The 21,549-nt window shown below is 43.0% G+C and overlaps 3 protein-coding genes across 4 annotated transcripts in view; 1 reads left to right on the top strand and 2 right to left on the bottom strand.

Moving 5' to 3' along the window:
- The window catches only part of LOC140279000 (DELTA-stichotoxin-Hmg2b-like), a 335,708-nt gene that overhangs the window by 284,183 nt on the left and 29,976 nt on the right, over positions 1–21,549 (top strand). The window lies entirely within an intron of this gene.
- fads6 (fatty acid desaturase 6) lies at positions 1,403–10,378 on the bottom strand. Its single transcript, XM_072373706.1, has 6 exons — positions 9,807–10,378; positions 6,815–6,981; positions 3,789–3,969; positions 3,416–3,603; positions 2,033–2,212; positions 1,403–1,804 (listed from the first exon to the last, which is right to left on the bottom strand). Exons 1-6 carry the CDS (start codon positions 10,009–10,011, stop codon positions 1,655–1,657), a joined length of 1,071 nt encoding a protein of 356 aa, XP_072229807.1. The 5' UTR covers positions 10,012–10,378; the 3' UTR covers positions 1,403–1,654.
- Positions 13,346–21,152, bottom strand: LOC140278335 (pre-mRNA splicing regulator USH1G-like). The gene is made up of 3 exons (XM_072373320.1): positions 20,989–21,152; positions 14,836–15,283; positions 13,346–14,329 (listed from the first exon to the last, which is right to left on the bottom strand). The coding sequence occupies exons 1-3, from the start codon at positions 21,150–21,152 to the stop codon at positions 13,508–13,510; spliced, it is 1,434 nt and encodes a 477-aa protein (XP_072229421.1). The 3' UTR covers positions 13,346–13,507.

The following is a 21,549-nucleotide window of genomic DNA, read 5'->3' as shown; positions in this document are numbered from 1 at the left end:
CATGTGTGAGAGTGAGTCAAGGGTTAGTTTTAAAGATAAACCCAGGAGCAAGTTGATGAATCCAGAACTGCCAGAAACATCAAAATAGGCTTACTTTGTTGATTTTGCTGCACAAGATATACCCAAATCTTGCAATCTAAACAACAAAATAAGTAATATTTTTATACCTTAAAATACAGCCCTTAAGGGCAACCTCTAAACTTTAACCCCTACAGATTATACCTCTATTATAAGAGTTTTCACTCTGGAACAAACGTCATTCAACAAGCCACAGAGTCGTCTTAAGGGCTCATTTATGCTCAGCGTTAAATACGCAGACGCATGCGGGGGGGATCCTTCTGTCCATCCTCTGACCTACTTAACAGCATGTTTGTTAAGGTCTGTAAGTTCTCATTTGGCTTTAGTCTGCTAAAAAGAATTGTTTATAGATCGAAAGTTACTACCATAACAATAGAAGTTTGTAAAATTACTATAAATAAGTCAGTCAATTCTGCAGCTGTAGATTAGTCAAGAAAATATAGTCACATCTTTGACTTAATTCATGGTTTAGGAAGAAACATGGAACATTTCTACATTCAACAGTATTTCAATGATAGATCTTTTCCTGGGGAGGTACTTTTTAGATGTCTTGGGTTATTTTTACACACTTACCCATTCAAGTGTTCCCAAAGTCTTGGGTTATTTCAGTAAACACTTATTGAGAATAAACATTATGGCAATGGTGCAGATTTCAAACACCTTGCAGATGTGTATCTAAACGCACCAAACAAAGGGGGACAGTGTTGCGCAGTATAGCTCACGTGCGACCAGCGAACGGAACAAGCAAGTAACTACAAACGCATCTATGACCTCACCTCACCTGGGCATAAGGACAGAGAACTTTTAAAGATCAGTTGGGAGGAGATTGGACGTGAAGTAGGAACTTGGACCTCTGCACTGCCCTCTGGTGGATGTTTTGCCTAAGAACCATAACAACGTAAAGCACGTATGGGATGTACTTATTTACGTATGTAAAGTGAGCATAAATGAGCCTTTGGGGGGAAACGGAGGAGGTGGATGGCGCAATTTCAACACCTAAACATGACGACTTCTTCGTCACGTTAAGCCAACAGCACACCAACACTCCAGTGAAACACTTTCCAGTTGGATTTAGACATCAACGTCACTTGGTTCGAGTTTGAAATCGATCATTGTTGGGGCTAAAATCTACCCTAATGCCACTGTCGCCTCGTTGGTTAGGTTTAGGCGTGACGCGGTTAGAGTTAGAAATCAAATCTACTTGACTGGGGTTCAAAAACATCATATTAGGAGTAAAATATATTCGTAAGCTTCACCTAATTGTCACGATGTTTTATGTTAAACATGTAGTTGCTTCTCATGACCACTAGGAGTCGTATTGCATTTTCTTTGAGGGTTATTATAGGTTGTTTCATGCATGACCAAACGACACATTTTGAGAGGAACTCAGCCTCCTAAATCTGAACAGTCAAGTCTTTTTTGCTTATTTATGTTAGTTTTAAATTCTGATTAAACTATATGTTGATTCGGTGTCTGTGTTGCTAGTTTGAGGTTGTTTGACCTGCAGCTTATCTGCAGAAATGATTGCGCTTCAGAGTCAAACGTCCAAACATATTCAATCATCGTCCTCCCGCCATCACTGCACTCCCACCAGCTCCGTGATGGGCGGAGCAAACACCATCAGCTCCTGGTATTTACGGAAGAACAGGCGCAGGCGGGACAGGTAGCTGTCCTCCTGGTAAGGAAGCTGCTTCTCGGTCAGGTATTTGGACACGACTGGCTTCACCTTAAGAGTGCAAAACAAGACACAAGAGACAGTTAAATGCGGTTTTATGAAGACTAAGACCAACATAACTCTGCTAAAATCAGGAGTCTGCATCCTTTTGTCATTCTGAGACGAGTAAACTCATTGAGCTTGGCTTTTAGTTTACAGTTACGCTTTCTGTGCGCTGAATGGTGTTCCCATTTACTTCTATTCTAATCAAAAGGTGACTATTTAGGGTGCTGAACTTACCTTTAAACACATGTTGTCTGACAGAAAAGGGAAGAGGTGGTGCTCCACGTGGCAGTTGATAAGCGAGTGTCCGAACATCCAGTCCAGCAGAGCGTTGCGCGGCAAGTTCAGCACTCCGTGCGTCATCTGGTAAATCCTCTTGGGTCGGCGGGTTGGAGAGAACATCGACAAACCAATGTGCTGCAATTATACACACATTTGATATGTTTTAACAAGTTTACGTAATGATCACCTCACTGTTGGTACTGTTTTTATGTCGATGAGTAAATCTGATGAATGTTTGGACCACAGTAAAAAGTAGATTTACAATTTACAAGTCATTTAAACCTCGTATTTGATTGAATATAGCAGGAAGATATCATCTCAAATGTTGAAACTGAGACACTTTGAAGAATATATATGCAAATATTGAAGTTGATGCCAGTAAACGAAGCAAAGTAATTTTGTCTGAGACTTAAAGGTGACTTATTGTGCCTTTTTTCAACATTTAATATAATTGTCTGAGGTCTTACTAAGATGGATGAGGCAGGCTTTGGTAAGAATACCTGTTGGTTTAAGCACAGGGGTTCTTGTTTGAGCTCTCTTTTCACAGCTGTCTAATTGACAGTCTGCTTTTAGGGGTGGAGACTTAGCACATGCTTAACCCCGCCCACACCCAGCCCATCCTGTGAGGTCAGCAGCTACTCAAAACAAACATAATGAAGCTTTTCCTCCAGTTATACCAAAAACACTCCAGCTCTATATATAGATACAGATATAGTTACTCTATTGATCCCAGAGGGAAATAGTTTAGCATGTAGCTGCAAGTTAGCTCAGATGCTAGCAAACAATACTTTCTGATCAAAAGTAATGGACCAAGCTGGAGATGTGCACAGCGTAACTCGTAGTGATGCATGTGTACAGTTAATTACTGTATATTATTGAATTGTTGCCTTTATCCCTTTAGTTCTCAAACACAATGCTGCCTTCAGCTGGAGTTCCTCACAGGACGCACACTCCTGATCGTGATGGTATGAAATTAACAAATCTGTGAGAGGCGCAAACATGTGTGAAATATTTCTTTTCCCACACATGACCTTTCTGGAACAAGTATAGCCAGAATCCAAACAAAAGCCAAGGAAATAAGAGGGATTCTTCATATTTTTAATCCATCTCCTCCAACATATATTTGAAGTTTATTTCTATTCTAAATTAGTCTAAATAAATAAAGAATTATTCTATTTTCTCACAGTTTGGATTAGTTTCTTCTGCCAGTTGTGATAGAAGTTCTGAATCAAGGCAGCGGCTACCCGATCCGATGGGTTACATTAACATATATCTGTAGAACTGATGTATTTTGGTTTAATTTGACAGAAAAAAAGTGACACATTCAGGAGCTTTTACCTGGAAAATGTTGACGTGGATGTACGGCACAGAGAACATGCCTCTGCACACCAGCATACAGAACAAGGCGCTGAAAGGCGACCTGAACCCGGAGACATTGATGAGCAGCCAGTACTGCGAATACAGGCCCAGCGTTACCATCAGAACCGTCCTAACCACGAGGGCCAAAGACTGTCCTCTGAGGTGAGCTGCAAAACAAGAAAATCAGAAACCATCACATGCGTGAGAGCCAGCTCTCACCATGGTGGCAAAGACGAGGTAACAGAAGCGTGAGGACGATTGGAGGGCCAGAGAAGTGTCTCAACTTTATGCTGATTGTCACGTTTAATGTAGAAGAATCTGAGTAAACACATAAAGCATCGGCCCGTCTCACCCAGGCCAACGAGGGGAGTGATGACGGGCACAGCCAGGGGCGCGATGAACAGGTAGACGGTGCGAGGCAGGAAGGGGACCTTCCACACGCTGGAGTCTCCCAGGCCAATGACGTTAGTGTGAGCGTGATGCATCTTAATGTGGCCGTTGACGCCGGCCCGTGCTGAGAAGGAGCCGCAGATCTGAAAGGATCAACAGATTAGCACCGATCCAACACATTTAAACAGTCGGTGCCGAAAAGCCACCGGCGTTTCTTTCTTTCTGCTTTGATGAGCAGCCGAGGGCAAAGCTCAGAGAATGTGTGATGACATTTTACTTCTGTAAAGAGCAGAGTTCAGTAAACATCCACCGGTTCAAAAGTTCAGTGGACAGATTCCAGCTGCTTGGGCTGATAAAGGCAAGGCGGTTTTATTTATACAGCACCATGCATACACAAGGCAATTCAATGTGCTTTACAAGAGAAATACATTAAAGGAACAATAGATCATTAAAAAGAAAAAGAAAAACGGGGCAGAAAATGCATTTAAAAAGCAAACATAAAGCAAAAGCAGACAAATAGAAAAACAATAGCTACAGATTTTCCTACAGTATCTAGTTCACTGGTAAGCTGCAGTAAATAGTAATGTTTTAAGCCCCGATTTAAATGAGTTGACAGCTTCAGCCGACCTCAGATATTCTGGAAGTTTGTTCCACAGGCAGGAAGCGTAGAAACTAAAGGCTGCTTCGCCTTGTTTGGTTTTGGGCACACCGAGTAAACCTGTTCCAGATGATCTGAGGGTTCTGGGTGCTTCATAACGTATTTAGAGATGTATTTAGGCCCGAGACCTTCTTTTTACTACTTTATAGACAAGTAATAAGATTTTAAAGCCTGTCCTTTGACACACAGGAAGCCAGTGCAGTGACTTAAGCACTGGTGTAATGTGCTCCACTCTTTTGGTGTTGGTGAGGACTCTGGCAGCAGCGTTCTGGACAAGCTGCAGTCGTCTGATTGATTTTTTTTACTCAGGCCCGTGAAAACACTGTTACAATAGTCCAGCCTGCTGAAAATGAAAGCATGAACAAGTTTTTCTGTGTCTTGTTTAGACGGAAATGCTTTTATTCTTGCTGTTTTTAAGATGGCAGTAGGCTGATTTAGTAATTGTCTTAATGTGACCATTGAAATTTAAGTCTGAGTCCAGAACTACACCAAGATTTCTGGCTTGATTTGTAGGTTTTAGTGTAATGGCGTCAAGGTGAGCTCTGACTATTGATCTTTGTTCTTTGTAAAGTAAAGTTATTCTGTTATGTAAAGTTGTGTGTCATCTGCATACGTATGGTACGAGATGTTATGATATTCCATAATCTGAGCAAGAGGGAGCATATAGATGTTGAACAGAAGAGGCCCAAGAATGGACCCTTGAGGAACTCCACATGTAATCTTGCCAAGTGACTCAAAGAAATCCCTGTCTTGTAAATAAGATTTAAACTAATTTAGCACAGTGCCAGAAAGTCCCACAAACTTTTCTAGTCCGTCGAATGCAGCACTGAGGTCCAGTAATACCAGAACGGAAATCTTTGATGCATCACTGCTCAGATGAATGTCATTTAAAACTTTTACAAGTGCAGTCTCAGTGCTGTGATGTGCTCGAAATCTCACTGAGCCTATGCATTATTTTAATTTTATGAGACCGTAACATATTTGGGATGCCACACAATGTTTGCAAAAAGACTAGATTTATTGTTGATTAGATTGTTAGATTTAAAGTTGCCACTGAAAAGGAAAAGGTAAAAAATGAATGGTTAACCCATAAAGTTATGAACCAAAAAGAGATGTAGACCCCAGCCAAAAGGAACAAAAGGGGAAACACACCCTGCGTTTTCCCCACTTACTGAAAAAAGACAAATATAACCTGAAACAAAAAGGACAAAACAGGACTAACGGCAGTCTCCAACTCAAACTAACATAAGAAAAAAACTCTGCCATCTAAGACAGATGAATAATAAGAAAAAAAAACAAGGGTTAACAATTAAATCAAAAGAAAGTAAACCATCAATATGGCTGCTGCCCCCAGAGTGAGAGACTGTGGCCTTCCTCCTCTTCCTCTTTATCCTCGACCTGATTACCAATTCCTTACTGGCCTGTGGAGGACGACAAAGAGGAAGGAGAGGGCACCGAAACACTCCAGGTGTGCCATTACCTGGCCACACATAACATGGGACCTTAAGAGAGCTGTGCAGAAACCAAAGCTGCAAACCTCAATGAGCTGAAGAAGCTGGAGAGAAGAGGGCCGAGATTCCTCCAGAACCATGAGAGAGACTGATAACGTCCCACAGGAAACCATCACTGCAGCTCAATGCTGCTGAAGCTGCTGGATCAGGGGTTCACTTAGTTTTACTCACTGCTGCTGAAGCTGCTGGATCAGGGGTTCACTTAGTTTTACACTCACTGCTGCTGAAGCTGCTGGATCAGGGGTTCACTTAGTTTTACACTCACTGCTGCTGAAGCTGCTGGATCAGGGGTTCACTTAGTTTTACACTCACTGCTGCTGAAGCTGCTGGATCAGGGGTTCACTTAGTTTTACACTCACTGCTGCTGAAGCTGCTGGATCAGGGGTTCACTTAGTTTTACACTCACTGCTGCTGAAGCTGCTGGATCAGGGGTTCACTTGGTTTTACACTCACTGCTGCTGAAGCTGCTGGATCAGGGGTTCACTTGGTTTTACACTCACTGCTGCTGAAGCTGCTGGATCAGGGGTTCACTTAGTTTTACTCACTGCTGCTGAAGCTGCTGGATCAGGGGTTCACTTAGTTTTACACTCACTGCTGCTGAAGCTGCTGGATCAGGGGTTCACTTAGTTTTACACTCACTGCTGCTGAAGCTGCTGGATGCTGGATATGCATTTCATGAAGAGATTTCCTTCATATGTGAGTTTAAATCCTGCCCCTCATCGGTTGCACTGTTGCTATGTGAGAATAAAAACAGCCCCAGAGGAAGCGTTGCCTCTACGTTTTGAATGACAGCCGTCAGTTTACGTCGGCACATCTCACCTCGATGAAGAAGACGGCCCAGAACTTCCCCCAGGCCTGCGACTCGCTCAGCGCCCCGTGGCTGGCCAGATGTGTCCCTTTGACAGTGAGGATGGCGTGAGCCACGCCCATCAGCAGCAAGCCCGACGAAAACCAGAGCAGCTGAGAGGAGCCCAGCAGGAGGAAGGCTGCGAGTACAAATTCACTAACTGTTACTGTAGGTTGATATAAATCATAGTACATTTTAGTTCATTATGGAGAATGTATTTGGATTTCATGGCAGTTTAATGATTTAATTGAATTTAAAGATAAGTTAATTGAAGTCATTATTATTATTATTTACTTATTATTTGTACATAAACTCTCATAATTTCAGTGAAGCAGATGGCAGTAAGCACCTGTGTCTTTAAGAAGGTTCAAGGCATCGTGATTAGGCTGTGGATCACGGGAGAGTGACAGGAGCGCGCGGTTTTTCTGACCGTGTTGATACTTTAGATCAGGGGTCGGGAACCTTTTTGACTAAGAGAGCCATGAAAGCAAAAAATTTGGAAATTTATTTCAAGGAGAGCCATATAATATATTATATTCTTTCTGCTGTCTCCTGCTGGGTATTTTGATGCAAAGGTAGCATGGCGCGTGTCGAAGTGCCGCTTTACATTCGACCGTTTCATCGATGTAATTTTGTCTTTGCAAATTAGACACACCGCAGAATTTGCTCTCTCCACAAAGGCGAATTCTTAAGTCCATTCGGCCTGAACTGTACGATACGATACTTCATCGAAGGGTTAGCTTTGAGCTAATGACCGAGCAGACTGATTCAAAAGGGGCCGTTTACCTGTTTTACGCTTAAGTCTTTTTGCATTAACTTTACAGTTCAGCCTCACGTGGCTTCCCTCGTGTAGCGACTGCATCTCTATTCTGAGTCGCCTTGTTGAGAAGGAAGATCAGCTGAGAGAATGAAACTTTATCCGGCACAGGAGGTCCTGTTTTAACTGACACAAATCTGTGGCAGATAGGAGCTCTTGATGGTCAGAATAAGCATTTAGGGACAGTTTCAGGACAGTATTAAATCATGGGACGTGATATAAACTGCATAAAGTCAGATAAAGTGTCTCTTCGGTGGCTGTGCTCCAATTCAACGCTGGACTTCTTCACTATGATAACTTCTCTGGCTGCATGCAGGGTTTAGATGACACATTCTCTCTCTAACCCCATAAAAAATGTGCTAATATGATGCTCCTCATATTTCAAAGCAGCCTATTTCAAGGAGATAAGTCACAAGCTCTGTGCTTCACAATGCCAGATACCTCCTCAGCCTCATTCTGCATTTACATCCAGTTCAGAGGCCAAGCAAAACAATAAGACGATGGAAATAATGCTCATACAGACAGGTGAGAATTACTTAAAGGAACCACATATTGGTCAGGTGGTTCAGAACGCCAAATGGGAATGGCCCCTTACTGTATAAGCTGGTACTCCAACTAGTTTAGAGCTGTTAAAGGCTTTTAGATGAAAGGTTAACCGGCTTCAAGAACCAAGAAGAAGTGGTCCAGCTGACCTTATTCATGCTCTTAGCGTTGGATGACTAAGAAGTGTTTTTTCTGTCTGGTTTGATGAGCAGCTGACGGCTTGCCAGCATTAAAGGTCAAAGAAAGTGGTGATATTTAAACTGTTTGAATAAAAAATAAAGGACAAGATGAAGCTTGTTTTATCAAATTTGAAGCAACATATTTCAGAGTATGAGACGATGAAAATGATTGAATTAATAGTTGAAAGTCAGCGAAAAGAAGCAAAGAAGCCATTTTAAACTGGATCTTTAGGCACTTTGTCACAAAGACACATCATTTGTTCCCATTTCTTTAGCTGCATCTATGAAAAACAGCAAAGAAAACACAGTTTGACAGACAGAAAATAGGATTTCTGCAGCAACAAGGTGATTCCCAAAGAGCTATTAGCTGAAAACTTGGCATATCTCAGCATGGTGTGCAGTGTGTCCTTAAAACATTTGAGGAAACTGGACAAGTGGAGGACAAAAGAAGAAGTGTCAGGCCTAAAAACTATCTACAGCAGATGAACAGGATCTGAAAGTGATGTCCTTAAGAAAGAGGAAAAAATCCAGCTGTGACCTGACAGGACCTGAGAGATGCATCTGGACCTTCAGCTGATCCATCTACTGTTGGCCCAAGCCTCATCAGAAATGGGCTCCATGGAAGGGTGGCTGTCAAGAAGCCGTTCTTAAGGAAGGGAAACAGGGAGAAAAGGCTGAGCTATGCCAAATGACACAAGAAGTGGACTGAAAATCAGTGGCAACATGTCTTATGGAGGGATGAATCCTCCCCAGAGCCCGGACCTCAACTATTGAAGCAGTGTGGGATCATCTGACAGAGAACGGAACAAAAGGCAGCCCACATCCAAAGAAGAGCTTTGGGATGTCCTTCAAGAAGCCTGGAGAACTATTCCTGAAGACTCCTTAAAGAAATGACAGAAAGCTGGTCTCAGAGGGTTCAGGCTGTTGGAGAATAAAGGAGCTCAGACCAGAGATTCACTTTAAAGCTAATTAATATTTATATTCATGTTTACACGTTTCAATAAATTGCTGCACCTGTTTTCTTGACTCTATATAAAGAAATGTGGGAGTGGCTGAAGGCTTTGGGTTGTATCTGAACCTGTACTGAAACTGCCAGGATCAACATTTTTTTACTGACTTTTATGGACTACATAAAGACGCAGGTTAATGTATGATGAAAATAATCATTTTAAGATTTGTTGTAAAGCAAACATGACATGATTGCAGAGTCAATGAAGGTCATCTTGGTCATAAGAGCTTGAATAAGGGCAACTGGACTGCTTCTTGGGTCTTGAAGAAACAAATTAAACCCAAAACTACAACAAAAAAGAGACAAAACTCACTGGAAGGGTTGCAGTTAGTATAATCATGTCTTTTTCATCCTAATCGGTGGCTTGTGTGGTGCTGCTGTTAGCTCATCATGCCCTGTAGGAAGCTAACTCTTACCAGGCGGCAGGCAGAGGAACGCGGCTGCCAGGATGCTGCAGTCCAGCCCCCTCCTCTCCCACCAGCTGCTCTCCTTCACCATCTTCTGCACCAGCCTGGTCAGCTCCATCATCAGGGACTCCTTCTCCACCTCTGAATCCCTTCTGCTGCTCCTTAACTTCCCCCCATCCCGACACTCGGTCCATTCCTCCGGTACGCTCTGCATGCTGAGGACCGGCTCAGAACGAAGTCAGCATGTGGTTTTCGCCCTCCTGAGAGCAGCCGGAGCGCAAAGTCCACTGGTCAAAGTCAACATTGAGTAACTCCCCGTTGGCGAGGATCATTGTGAGAGAAGCCCGGCCCCTTCCTGCTATTTCAAAACCTTCCTGGACACAAATCTCCTACCTCCTCGTCTCTTTCATCCCTTTCATCAGCTGACTCCTCGAGCCGGCCAGCAGACGGGAAATTTATAATCCCACAACCTGAATGTGTGAGGCTGTGCTGCAGCAAGATGAAGTGAGAAATCCTCCTGAGAGCTGCAGCAGAAGCGCTCGTCTCTGGTGTCTCATGCATTGTGCATGCTGCTCACCCCCCTCTCGGTTCCTCAGTGTTTGTTCGGGCTTCTCTTCCCCTCCCATCACATCTCAGCAACCTTGGCAAATGTCCTGGGAAAGGAGAGGGAGAGAGGAGGGCTGATTAACAGCGGCTGCTTCTTTCCATCGTGGGAAGAGATTCAGCACGAAACAGAGCCGAGTCTGACGTGCAATAATATGTTTGGATAGTTGGAGTGTGTTTATGTGTTGGCCCAGGTGTATGTGAGCTGTTCCATGTATCTGGTGTCAGTGCTGCTTTTCTTTGGAGAGGGGCCAGAGTCGGCATGGCCCTTTAAAAGCTACACTGTGAGTGTTTTTTACTTGATGAGGCAGCAGAGAGAGGAACATAAGGCCTCACAGACCAGGAAAATACACTTATTCAATGGGGTTTATGAAGCTGTAGTTGTCATGATGTGTGTCTTTTTGTGTTTTTTCTGTCACTTCCTCAGTCTCTCTCATCAGCTCCACCCCCTTCACCTGTCTTCACTCACCAGCCTCCCTCCTCTGCATTTAAACTCCTGCTTTCCATCACTCTTGGTCAGATCCTCTGTTCTCTTCAGGTTGTTCAAGTTGCTGCTGCTACTTCTTGGTTTTGTGTCCCCCGTTTGTTCTTGTTCCTCGTCGGTTTTGTCAGTTCCTGGGTTTTGTTTTGTGTTCCAGTTCGGTCGTCTTGTCTGTTTAGATTTAATAAATCAGTTTAAATTTCGTCTACCTCTGGTTTTCAGTCTGTCTGCACCTGGGTCCTCCATCATCGCCACCTCCTACCTGTGACAGTAGCATAAAAAATGTATGCAAAAAGGCTTATTTTAGACTGAATATGTCTTTAAAATCAAGACAAATGGAAATAAACATGTTGTCACATTTAATCTGCCATTTTCCAAACTAACTGGGTGATTAACCAAGTATATATTCTGCATTGCATAAATGAACTATATGTTTTTGGAATGCCTCCAAAAAGTGACTCGAGAAGTAATGATGAATATAAATACAAACTAATGGAAAGCAGCTACAAAAGATGCTTATCATTAAGTGACAAAAAGGCTGTGAAGAGACAAAAACAACTACAAACGGGTGGAAAAAGACCCATAAAAACACATCAAAGAGACACAAAAAGAGATTTAAACCAATAACCCAATAAACTACCAAGGACCCCAAACAAGAACAGAAACAGAGAAATACAAATAGTTAGAGATTCAAAGAGACCAAACTGCCACAAATTACTTTAAACAGACAGAAAATGGTTAAAAAAAGACAAAAATAAACAACAAATGGAGACAAAATTGCCACAATTGGACATAGAATAGTTGCAGTGACACAAAATGATCATAATGACACACAAAATGGCAACAAAAAGACACAAATTAGCCACAAATAAACCCAAAATGGTCCTGAAGAGACATTAAATGACCACAAAGGGATACCAAATAGCTGCAAAAAAACTAAACTGGCAATAAAGAGGCATAAAATGGCTCAAAGACATAAATGATGACAAAATATGGCCAAAAAAGACATAAAACGACCATCAATGGCACAAATTCACAACAAAAAAAGACAACAGTGGTGTAAAATAGATACGAAATAGTTACAAAGACACAACATCACCAAAAAGAGACACTAAATGGCTAAAGATACAAAAATACCACAAAAAATAAACAAAATAGCTACAAATGGACACAAAATAACCACGTAGAAACACAAAATGGCCACAAAAAAATGCAAAACAATCTCCAAGATTCACAAGATGACCACAGAGATGTAAAACAATCACATATGGAGTAAAATTATCAAGGAGATATCAGTTTTCTGCCACAAATCAAGAACTAGGAGAGCAAAGAATGGTCAGAAGGAAACACAAAGACATAGAAAAGAACTACAAAGAAACACAAAAACAACCTCAAATAGACCCAAGATCCAAGTCAACACGGACAAAAAGATTTTAAAAAAGGTCACAAAAAGACACACAGATAAACAAAACATCATTGTAAAGTGACAAGATATCGAATAATGGATAAAACACACCCAAAGAGCGCGAAAAGTATCCGAAACAACGACCAAAGAAGCGAATCACACGACTGTATCCGGGGCCCGTTGTCCTGGGATTCATCCACGATTGCAGCCGTAATTAAACTCATAAATCTGAACAAATTCACACTCAGAACAGGAGCAGCTTTCACTTTGTTTTAATAAAGTTAACGCTGTTTGCGGTGGGTACATCTTCATTACAAAAACATAGAAAAGAACATTCATGCACGGTCATATTCTCAAGTTCAGCCGCTCACGGACCTTCAGTGAAACCAAATACAACGTGGAGCAACCTGAGATAGCAGCGTCACCTAACACACACTCACGTAACCCCGCTGTGACGCGCCATTGTTGCGCTGTTGCAACGGTGTTTGCAGACTGGGGCTATTTTCATCCATCACAATCACACCGTACACTCACTATTGTGAATGTGCCGAGAGTATGAAAACTGTACAATGAAAACACAATAAACAATGCATCAGGAGGTTTAAAGTGGCTAAATTAAAGATTGCATAAATAATTGAAGCTTTGATGCTGGATGCAAAGAAAGCCAGGTGTTACAGTAACAGAGAGGCTGTTTTTCACTGGATCCATATAAACACAGTGGAAAAACTCTCCCATGAATGTTTCTGTCAGATGCTATAAATCCACCGGGGGAGTAACAGCACATGGACCAGAATCCTATGTATGTTTGACCTGTGAATAAAAAGAAATACAAACAACATTATGGATGAGAATTATCTAAAATATAAAACGTAATAACACTAAGGCTCATTGGGCTCTACCTTTATTCCTTCATGCAGTTATGTGAAGCCGCCACTAGATGGTGGTGTTTCACCAGTAAAAATGCAGTTTGGTCCACCGAAGCATCCTGTGAAGAAACTCACATCTACACTTACTTTAGTTCAATGTGTCATCGGTTTTCCATTTAAACCCACAAGAATGTCTTAGTTTTGTGATTATTTTCCTGTCGGGTAACACTACCAAAGGCAGTGTCTTCTGTTAACCCAAATAAATGTGATCGATGACAAAGTCGCTCGTTTTTCAGCTGATAAGAGTGAGAAGTAAAGAGTGGTGCTATTAAAACAATATGTCAACAAACTGAGCTCAAAGCTCGGTGTCTTCAATGGCCTCTGGATCTTCTATCGTGTCCAGACGTCTCTTGCAGGCATCCAGGAGTTTTTTTCTGGGGCCTAAAGGGATGTGAATACTAGTGAGGTCCTGATCTGAACAAAGCAGCAGAGCCTCCAGGTCGATCTTCTCCTTTCTGAAGATGGGCATGAACTCACTGAGGCTCTGAGAGGCCAGGAAGGTCTCCAGAGGACTGTTGTCAGGCTCCATGTCCTCGTCCAGCCCAACATCGGCCTCCTCCCAGGGCAACTCCTGCAGGTTTCTTTCCTGCAGACTCAAGGCGCTGCCGATACTGTCTTCATCAAGGCTGGGTGAACGTTGGGGCAACCTTCCACGCAAACGGACGTTAGGCGCTCGGCCCAAAGGTTCGCTCCCTGCAACACTCCCTTCATCCCGTCCTCCGATCCCAAACAGGCCTCCGCTCATATAGTTCCTCCTGAACACCATGGTGCCGAGCCCAGGTCGGGTGAACAGGGAATCGCGCCCAGAGTCAGCGCTGATCTCCGAATATGCAGCTTCGTAGAGGCCTGGGTCGCTCATGGCACGGGAGGCGGTCTCGACCTCATCGTCATTTTCACTGGGGAACATGTCCCGTATGTTGAGGCGGGACCTCTCTCTTGGGTTGGCGTAGGTGCCTTGTTTGAGGAACATGACGTCATTGCCGAGCTGCAGGCCAGACAGCGAGCGCACGCTTTTCCTGCCGTCCTCGTAGATCTTGAACGTTCCATCAACCTGCTTCTTCTTCTCCAGCTTCTTCTGTATCTTGGCCTTGCCCTTGGCTGTCGAATGCAGGGTGGCCTGAGAAGAAAGCAGCAATTAAGAAACTCAGAATCCAAGTTAGATACAACTTAGAGACAAAGTCCTGCACCCTTTTCAAGCTCATTTTTGTCCTAAAAGATTCAGACAGGCAGAGGTTTTCCTGGTGATTTAGTGAGCTTTGAGGTTATTACTTCTAACCAAATGGTTTGCACAGTTTTTCTAAACATTACAACATACTTTCCTGACATTATCCAATTACTTTTAGTCATCTAAACTAAATGACAGCATGATCTTTAAGGTTATAGATGAGAAAATGCCCTAAAACACCATTTGGAAGGTTGTTTAGGGGTAAGATGCTGACCATGAGCCACAAGACCAAGACTTTTGCTGCAATATACATAATGAAGGGTATTAAAGCCTAAAATCCCTTAAAAAACAGTTAATTTCACAAGTCAGCAACAAATCTTCCAAAATGTCCCTAATCTTGAGATATAGCAGGACTTCCATCCTCTATTTCCTCCAAAACTAAGACAAAGAGCAGCCACCTGCGAGTATGGCATGTTGGAGGTGACGGTGTTGAACTTGCGGCTCAGTGTGCTGCTGCTGGTGTAGCTGGAGAAGCTGATAGCATCCAGGTTGTCTAAAACCGCCGACTCTTTCACGAACTTCCTCTCCATGCGTTCACGGTGCTTCTTCTGGAGCTTCTCGCAGTCTTTGATCCGGCGCTCCGCGCCGCGAAATGCCCGTTCTTTGAGTTTGCTGACCAGCTTCGGGTTGAGGGTGATCTGCTTGGTGGCGATGGAGTCGAGGTAGCGGACGCAGTCCATGTGGCCCTTGGTGGCGGCCATGTCCAGCGGGGTATGGTAATCGTTGTCCAGACACCACACGTTGGCACCGAAAGCCACCAGGAAGGATAGGCAGTTGTGGTGGGCGTTGGCAGCTGCCAGGTGAAGCGGCGTGTTCCCCCAGATGTCACATCTGTCCGGATCACCTCTGAGAAACAGAAGTAGAGACAGCTAGTTGAAATTATAGGATGCACAGCTACAGATTCCCACTCTATTTCTGTTGGTTCTCTTAAACTTCTCAGCAATCAAGCCTCATCAATCATTCCTCTTTTGTTGGATTTGACTGAAATTTGTTCTGAACATCCACAAAAACAGCTGTGAGTAGAAGTGAACCCAAACGCAGACTCAGACTCATCAATTTTTATTTGAAACAAAACCAAAGAAGTCCAGAAAACAACATCCATCAAGGTAGATTGTGCCAGGAACCAACACCAAACCTGACATGAGTACAACACACACCAGAGGCAAAGATAAGGAACCCCCAGGAAGGCAGATGGCCGCCTTCCTGGTTCTGATGGAGGTTTCTTCCTGTTAAAAGGGAGTTTTTTTCTATCCACCGTCGCCTCGTGCAGCTCAGGACGGGGGATTGGATCAAACTTCAATCTTCAAGTGCCTTGAGGTGACATTTGTTGTGATTTAGCGCCATATAAATAAAACTGAGTTGATGTGACGATGCTGTGATGGACCAGGTCCAGGTGGGACTCAGCCCCTCAACCCCTTGGCCAGCTGGGATAGGCTCCACCCCCAACTCTACCTAATAAAACAGGAGAAAATTAGCTGAAGTGCTGAGGGTAAACGACCAAAAAACATCCAAACGAGAGGGTAGAGAAATCCCAAGGGGGGGGGAAATCAGGGTTAAAGTTGTTTTCAGGTCCCACTGCCTTCACATTGCTTTGAAAATCAACTCATGGAGAGTTTAAAGCCACACTGGAGAAGTTTGTGAACCTTACAACAAGACGCTTCTGACTCATTTTGAAGTAGATTAACTTTTTAAGCACATTTGGGGCCTGAAGTTGCCCCGAAGCTCCCGACAGCTGAGATACCGCAGTTCACGACTTTGCTTTCCGACCCTGCATCACAACGTTTTGCTTTACAGTCGCTTGGCATCTTTTTGTGGGCGTTTGGTGGCGTCTTCAACAGGACAACAAGTTCAGGTTCAGCTCAGATTCGTCTTTAAGGCAGAGGTGTTACGTCCCCCAACCATAGGGGGAGCCAAAGAGCACAAATGGAGCCAAATTCTCTGGTGTTAATTGAATTTGCTGTCAAAAAACTACAAAACTTGCAAAAAAAACCATCATCCTGTTCCTCCACCAGACCCTCAATAGTGAGATTCCTGCTGTGGTGACATAGGCTGGTAAATATGTGCATTCTGGACAATGAATCTACAGTTTTTCTTTAACTTGGTGTCTCTCATTAGAAGGACTTTCCGCTGTTGTCCGTTTTAAAACTTATAACATGCTGCGGATCCATTTATCTGATTTTCTTATAGTTCAGACTAAACTCAGGGACTCAAATGACTCCTTTAATCTCTACTAAAGTGAAAAGAAAAGATGAAACTCCTCAGGGTTGGGAGTAAACTCTGTGGAAAGCCAACCTATAAACCATCAGGTCTGATAAATTAAATAATTGATGGAACAGTTGTAATCATTAATTATTCAGTTAATGACACATTTTTACACGTTTTGGCTGCTATATCTTCAGTACCTCCACAGCTAATGCTTGTCAGATGTGGTAATTCCTATTTTACATCACTTTGAACTGACTAGCTTTGCGTTTTAGACTGATGGACGCACTTTTAAGACGTCACATTGGACTTTGGACAAGTCTACTATGTACCTAGAACATATGTGAGGCCTTTAAAGGGACTCCGGATGTATGGATGTATGAAACTGACTGCAGATGCCGACTCCTCCACATGCAGCTGCTGGTAATGACTCGCAGCCAGTCCCTCCTCTTCCTCTTTTCCCTCCTCCCAGGCGCCCAGCTCCTGATCAATAATTGAAACTCTGCAGGTTAAAACACGGCGGAGGTGACTTTGCATTATTCATCCCAAACCACGGCCTTTTTTCACCGACACCCAGCAGCATCATTACAACACACCGACCCTGATTTCACTTCCTGTCTGAGGCTGCACCTTAGGCTGCATTTTAGTTTAACAACTCCTGGAGTTTATTTTCAGCTTCACAGAAACATTCAGCTTCTGTTCGTTTGCTGTTGGTCAGAAGGCCAATTAAGCAGATCCTGTTCTGTGATCGCTGTGGCGACACTGAGCAGGAATCACACCGAGTAACACAGACAGTAACCCGATGACCTGGAGCTGAAAGCCGGAGGTGACACAGCAGTCACACTACTACACAAACAGCAGCTCCGTCTTTACTGATCATGACGGCTTGGCTCTCCTGGTGACTCAGGGGTATTTGGGACTCATTTGGGAATCTTGAGAAAGCCTCCATGCCCTAATAAGTTCAAGGTTAGACGACTGCAATGGACTTTATGTCTGCGTCTCCCAGACTTCTCTCAGTCGCCTTCAGCTGGTGCAAAATGCTGCTGCTTCCCGTCTTTAACCAACACTAACAGACCTGTGCACATCACTCCTGTTCTTAACTCCCTTCATTGGCTTCCTGTCCTTTATAGAACTGATTTTAAACTTTTAATGTCTGTTTTTAAAGCTCTTAACGACCCCATCGTATTTATCTGAGCTTTTAACTGTCCGTAACCCTGGCAGAGCTCTGAGGTCAACAAATCAACTTTTGTTGGAAGTGTTCAGGTTAAAATAAAAGCTCTGGGGTGACCGAGCCTTTTCTGCTGCTGCCCCCAGGCTCTGGGATAAGCCCCCCCCCCCCGAGATGCGTCTTATTTCTGACCTGGGCCTCTTTAAATCGAGGCTAAAAACATACTTATTTCAGATGGCTTTTAATACCCAGTAGTGACACTTTTATATTATCTTATTTAATTTTGCTGTATTTTATTTGATTGCGTTTACTGTTATTTTATTGTTTTGTACTTATTCTTTTCTTTATTTATTATCTGATGTAAAGCACTTTGGTACCGAAATGGATTGTTGTAAAGGGCTGAATAAATAAATTACATTTACATTTACTCAGTAGTTTAGGGAGTGTGGTTAACAAGTTAGATAACCAGCTTTATTTGAACATGTCTAAAAGTGTTCAGTCAGCCTCCACTTTGTATAAAATGGCTGGTTTGGCAGAGACATTTAAAAGGGAATATCGATAGCTCGGGGGAAAACTGACACGTTATAAAATACTCAGTCGAAACCACTTGATTTTAACCGTCCAGATTGATAAAACTGGCCCAGCCGGTGCTGGAGAAAAGGCACGAAGGCACCGTATCCATGTGTTCGGGCTGAATAAATGCTCCTGCCTGTTTGGGTAATTAGAACAATGCAGGAACAGATTAACACACAGGTACCTGAACCTTTCTGGTCTGTGAGGAGAGGATAATCCTCTGCAACTGGAAAAAAACCAGTGAGACCAGAGCACTGGGAGTGGGACCGGATTATGACTTAGAATGCGTCATTTGAGCTGAAGAAACCTCAGAAACTGTAAACAGTACAGCTCACTCTCTGGTATGTGTCATTTAGTGAGTCATTTAGGATGTTTCTCTTCTCCATTACACCTGGGATTGTGTTATAAGTTATGATGCTTTAAGTTGTACCTTTGATTGATCTGTTCTTGTTGGATTGTCTTCGGTTTTAGGTATTTGTGTCGTATGTTTAAATGGAAAAATTAAATAAAATCTGAAGTGGGAAATCATGATAGCTACATGTTTAAAGGGGAACTCCGGTATTTTTAAACTGAGACCTTATTTCTGGCATGAAATACGTTCATCTACTCACCGAGAACAGTTTGGTGAAAGTCGGCGTCCTTCAGAAGATATTTAGATAACTGGAGATCCATATAACGGAGTGAACGGGGCTTAGAGGATGCAGCCTCTAAATAAGGCATTATCTGTCTTTATTTCACCAATACTTTAAGAAGAATGAATGAATGAACGTGTGCTATAGCTCTGTTAGCTCATAGCTGCTGTTATGTTGTTATTGGCGGCTATCGAGGGCTTTCTACACACTCGTCTACTGGGATGACGTCATCGACGCCCCCCTGCAGCACAGCTCATTTACTCCGGTAAGAACGTCCATCTTACTCAAAGTCATCGTCCACGTCGTCAAAATCTGATAAATATCCTGCCATGTTGCACAAAACTATCCGCAGCAAACTCTGTGTGAAGTTAGCCGACTGTCACAGGGCATGGAGTGAATAAACTGTGCTGCAGGGGGGCGTGTGGATGAAGTGGTCCCAGTAGAGTGCCTGTGTAGAAATCCCTCCGTTAGCTCTCCTATAGCCGCCAAAAACCACAACAACTGCAGCGGCGCTCGACGAGCCACGGCCGCTCAGTGGCGGTATTTATGAATAAATGTAGCTGCAAACAGTGGCTGTGAATGCCACTCAATTCAATGCAAAACCATCATTTCTCTACGCAGATTAAACGCTTTTAAACTATGAAGGACACAACGTTTTGGTCTCCGGGTTTGGTTCGAATCTTGGCTGGTTTTTGACTCCGGCTTCTTTACACAGTCCAGAAATATGCATCTGAAGTGAATCATTGATTCTAAACGGCCGCAGGAGTAAGCCTGAGCATGTATGAAACTGGTACATCTGTGTAATACTTGCCTTATTTCCCTATATCAGTTACTTTTTTAATTACTAATTAACTTACCTGCTATTTCCTTAATTTATGGGATTACATAACTGGATGGAATAAAGTAAAAAATACCAGATAGATGACATTCGTATAATCAGATATTTATCTAGATCTGAGGTTTATTAGGGCTGCTTTTAATGAATCTGCACTTCCTTGAGATGATTTTTGTCGTGAACTAGCCTTTTATCAAAAAGCTGAATGGATTTTAACTTGACTGAATAGAAAATTAATCGATCTAATCTGAATTTTACCAGCTTTTTTAAGACATTTTTTTCCTGGCTACACCATAAACCACACATATAAAACTACTCACCCTCAGTATCTGCATCTATGATCATTTTGTATTCATTTCTGCTGGTTTGCAGCTCAGTTTAATGCCTCTGCTTCCACTCGATCCCTCAGTCTGACCTTTCCAGTGCACGCCTGATAAACCTGCACCCAGGCCTGCTGTTAATCTGCCTCAGGCTGTGAATGCATCACCGTAAACCTCAATAAAAGCCTTCTCATACCCGCTCACATCACCTGAAATGGACTTCCACCTAAAAACACTGTGACTGCCTCAGTTCTCAGAGAGAAAAACTTTTAGATCGTATAATTCCTGAGTTTTTAGGAGGAAAAACAGCTTCTGTGCTGCGTTTGAATCAAATCTAGATCACTTCCAGCTGCTCAGGCTCAGAGAATCAGACCAGAGGCTGAATGTAGAGCTGTTAAACACGAACACACACTGTTTATTGAGTGCATTCACGTGTAAGTGACCTTTCTCTGTAATAAGGCAGTTAAAATGTAAAGCCCCCCCCATGTCCTGCAGCTCTGATTAGATTGGTGATGGAGCCATGCAGAAACATTAAAAGCATCCAACAAACTAACTAATATTTAACCGTCAAGCTTAGTTTCATTTGGTAAAAACATTGGTGTGTTTTTAAAGCTATAATCCGTTTTAAAAATGTCCCTTTTTTAAATTAAAACGGGAAACAATCCTCAAAGTACTTTTAAATTAAATTTAAAACTAACACGGTGGAGAATATTTGATACTTAAATGAATTATTTTAGCCTCACGTTCAGGTTTTATTTGAGGTGTACCTGGTGATTAAACAGCCTGCACTGAGCTTTTCCGGACCGGGTCTCTGGACTCACCCTCTGCTCACGATGAGCCGGAGCGCCTCCAGGTTGCCGTGGTAAGCGGCCCATAGGGTCGGCGTCATCCCATCCTCGTCCGGCGCGTTCAGCTCCTTCCGCGTGGCCTCCTTCAGCACGTCCAGGTAGCCGTCCCGGGCCGCCCGGTGGTACCGGTCGTTCATGGCGGCGCCTCGGCTCACTCTGAGCACGGTTCCATGGAATAAACGGACCGTCTGCCCGGTTGTAGCGGCCAAACTACCTGGGATGGTTGCCGAGCAACGGGCACAAGGCGTGCTGATCGTCACGTGGGACCGAACGGTGACGACGTACAGACCCGCCCACTTCGATAAGACTTTTTAATCTAATAATTTCGACTTTTAAAGTTATATTTTTGCTTTCCATGAGTTCTGTTTTGACCATATTGGACTTTTAAAAATGTAAACACTTTTTTTCTTTAAAATTGTTTACGTCTGCGTCCAAATTTGACCTGTGAAAGTCATATTTCACTCTTTTTTAATCGTTCTAAGCTTATTTTCACAGTTAAAGTTTGGCCCTTTCCTTTGAAGCTTCAGCTTAGAT

This window comes from Leuresthes tenuis, unplaced genomic scaffold (assembly GCF_036924035.1).
Source record: "Leuresthes tenuis unplaced genomic scaffold, fLeuTen1.0.hap1 SCAF_20, whole genome shotgun sequence".
NCBI classification, from domain to species: Eukaryota; Metazoa; Chordata; class Actinopteri; order Atheriniformes; family Atherinopsidae; genus Leuresthes; species Leuresthes tenuis.
The sequence above is the reverse complement of the archived record's forward strand: the minus strand, read 5'-3'. Positions and strand labels throughout refer to the sequence as shown.

Excerpts from the sequence above, each read along its gene's own strand:
- fads6 (XM_072373706.1), bottom strand. The coding sequence starts at position 10,011 with ATGCAGAGCGTACCGGAGGAATGGACCGAGTGTCGGGATGGGGGGAAG. Across the intron at positions 3,604-3,788 it reads CACTCCCCTCGTTGGCCTGG|CTCACCTCAGAGGACAGTCT; the intron begins GTGAGACGGGCC and ends CTTGTTTTGCAG. Across the intron at positions 2,213-3,415 it reads TCCACGTCAACATTTTCCAG|CACATTGGTTTGTCGATGTT; the intron begins GTAAAAGCTCCT and ends GTATAATTGCAG.
- LOC140278335 (XM_072373320.1), bottom strand. The coding sequence starts at position 21,152 with ATGAACGACCGGTACCACCGGGCGGCCCGGGACGGCTACCTGGACGTG. Across the intron at positions 15,284-20,988 it reads CGGCTCATCGTGAGCAGAGG|AGGTGATCCGGACAGATGTG; the intron begins GTGAGTCCAGAG and ends TCTGTTTCTCAG. Across the intron at positions 14,330-14,835 it reads CCAACATGCCATACTCGCAG|GCCACCCTGCATTCGACAGC; the intron begins GTGGCTGCTCTT and ends CTTTCTTCTCAG.